General features: G+C 36.0%; 1 protein-coding gene across 1 annotated transcript in view; it reads left to right on the top strand.

Moving 5' to 3' along the window:
- Window positions 1-2,224, top strand: part of LOC132741579 (NACHT domain- and WD repeat-containing protein 1-like) — a gene marked incomplete at its 3' end in the record, with an annotated part of 7,952 nt that extends 5,728 nt beyond the window's left edge. The window contains exons 4-6 of the mRNA XM_060729780.1: window positions 1-580; window positions 991-1,226; window positions 2,011-2,224. The exon at window positions 1-580 is cut by the window's left edge and continues 1,816 nt beyond it. Of these exons, the coding sequence (XP_060585763.1) occupies window positions 1-580; window positions 991-1,226; window positions 2,011-2,224 (1,030 nt within the window). The remainder of the gene's footprint in view (window positions 581-990; window positions 1,227-2,010) is intronic.
- Between the last annotated feature and the right edge of the window lie 276 nt (window positions 2,225-2,500).

The raw sequence follows: 2,500 nt of genomic DNA, 5'->3' as shown, positions 1-2,500 counted from the left end.
GAGAAAGCCCACACAGCTATTGCAAACTACTTTGAAGGTAAATGGGATAACGGAAAACTGTATACTAACAAAGGAGAGACGAAAAATGAAGATAGAAAAATAGCTAAACAGCCTCTTATTTTGGGTGGACTAAATCGTGAGACGAAACGACAGCTTAATAGGAGGAAACTCACAGAGCTGCCATATCATCTTATACAACTGAAAGAATGGGACCGGTTTAAAAAGCTCGTATTAGATCTAGAGTATGCCGAGGCAAAGTTTGAAGCTGGTGACGGTTACAATTGTCTTAGTGAACTTATAGAAGCTACAAAACGATCTGCGTGTGAAGATATCAAGAGAATAACTCGGTTTGTTGGATCAAATCTAGGGTTTTTGATAAGAGAACCGTCCGGGGTTTATCAGATGGCTTTACAGCAGGCAAGGGGAAGTTGCATACGAGAATTGTTGGACGTGTTGAACAAGGAAAGTTTACCAATGCCTCTGATGGTAAATCTACACGAATCTGACTATGACGACCCTTGTGAAATGACCATGCATGGACATACCGCGACGCTTCGATGCTGCAACTTTTCACCTACAGGTAAATTATATGCATGTATATATATATATGCATTGTCACGCTAAGTAGTGCTGTTACCTCAAAAGAAAAAGGACACATTATGGGTAAAGACCGTCACTTAAGATAAAACTTTTTAGATTCTAAGACCAAATTTGCCTCTGAATAAATGTCATTTGTCAATAAACTTTTTATAACGGTAGCCATAGTTTATTGTAGTTAATTGCCATTTTTATTTATTCGCATACAGGTCGGTTTTCTATTGTGTGTTATAATATATAACAAACTCATAAGGTATTTATAATCAAACATATAACAGAGAAATAGAAAAGAAATAAGACTGGCACACTCCTGAAACTTTATTTTTACCTCTATCTCATTACAATAAAATTATCATTTTACTCCGTTAATCTACTCTACGAACTTTTTTTCAGGGGATCTTATTCTATCTTCGGCTGACGACTGTACTATGCGGGTCTGGGATGCAACAACAGGGGCTGAGATAGTGACTATTACGTCACTTCCGGAACCAATATTTCCGGATGAAAGTGAAGGCATGCAGCTGATGTTACATCCAGTAAATCCTTCGTGTTTCTCACGCACTGGTGAAAATATAGCAAATGGTACAGAGTTAGGTGAAGTCATGCTTTGGGATAAATCCGGTGTTCAGGTACATTAACACTTCAATCTCATTAAAATCAGTTCATCATTTTCGCTTCCTTACTCTCAACAAAACGAAAAAGTGACGCGTCAGTTGAGATATAATTTTGAGATTGATTAAGAGAAGGGGAGCGTCATTGGGGATATGATGTGAACGAGACTGATTTAAAGTAGTGAAGCGTCCGTTTTATAATCAATTAAGAGGAGCGGAGCGTCACTCTTTTTTTAATATTCCTCGACAATGAGGCCGCTATTTATAACCTTAGCATAAAAGAAATGCTCACTCATATCCTACTAATTATAAAATACTTCCATTACTTGTTGTTTTCGTTTAAATGCTCCAAAGCTCAATGGACATTTTTCTGACATTGCTCGCTATTCCTTGCCGTCTTCTAGAAATCAGCAAATAACTGAAATAACGTTTTATAACACAATATTGCTAATGTTAATAAATGTGTATTTAGTTGTACCTAGCCTCGTTGCTGCAAAAATTACCATGAAGGCGAGCCCAACGTTTTTGAAATATATATAGTTGACTCTCGTATCTCAAATTTCAGGAAATTACTTCTGTATGTAAAAACGAAAATTGACGAAGTTTGCCGAATAATTACAAACTGTTTTTAAATGGAATTCCATAGATATATTGCTAATCCTTAGTACTGACGCAAAATCGAATGAACTAAATAACATGACAAAATATATAACTAGCTTGTTGGTGTTTTTTATTATGGTGTAAAAGGTGTGTTTAATATCTTATAAATGGCTTATTGTTTTGTATTATTGTTTTCTTCCAGTTATGCTCTCAGAGCACGGGTAATAAGGCGGTGGTGTATATACAATTCTCCCCAGACAATCGTCACATCGCCACGGCCTTCAAAAACAGTGTTCTCTCAATTTGGTCGTCTGCAGACTTGAATCTCGTGAAAACGGTTAATATCGACTGGTATGATTTGACATGTCTGGACTTTTCTAGGGACGGAAAGAAACTGGCTGTGATGAGCACGAGAGGTAGGAAAATCAAAAGTCTTAAACATTTTACTATTTTCTTTATAATAATGATAATAGCTGCGCTGTTGATCTATCGTTTTGTTCAAATCATTGTTCTTTGTTTTTAGTTTAAATCTTTGATTCCGTTATCTCTAAGATAATAAACACAACTGATTGTAACCTTGAAAAAAAATCGTTATAGTACAGGTGGTATGACTATTTTCCTTATTAATGACCTCAAACGTAAGCCCATGGATGCTGTTAGATATGCAAACCTAACATACTGTGATTTTTTAC

The sequence above is a fragment of the Ruditapes philippinarum genome, unplaced genomic scaffold (assembly GCF_026571515.1).
Source record: "Ruditapes philippinarum isolate M1 unplaced genomic scaffold, ASM2657151v2 ctg23060_1_1_1_1, whole genome shotgun sequence".
Taxonomy (NCBI): Eukaryota; Metazoa; Mollusca; class Bivalvia; order Venerida; family Veneridae; genus Ruditapes; species Ruditapes philippinarum.
The sequence above is the reverse complement of the archived record's forward strand: the minus strand, read 5'-3'. Positions and strand labels throughout refer to the sequence as shown.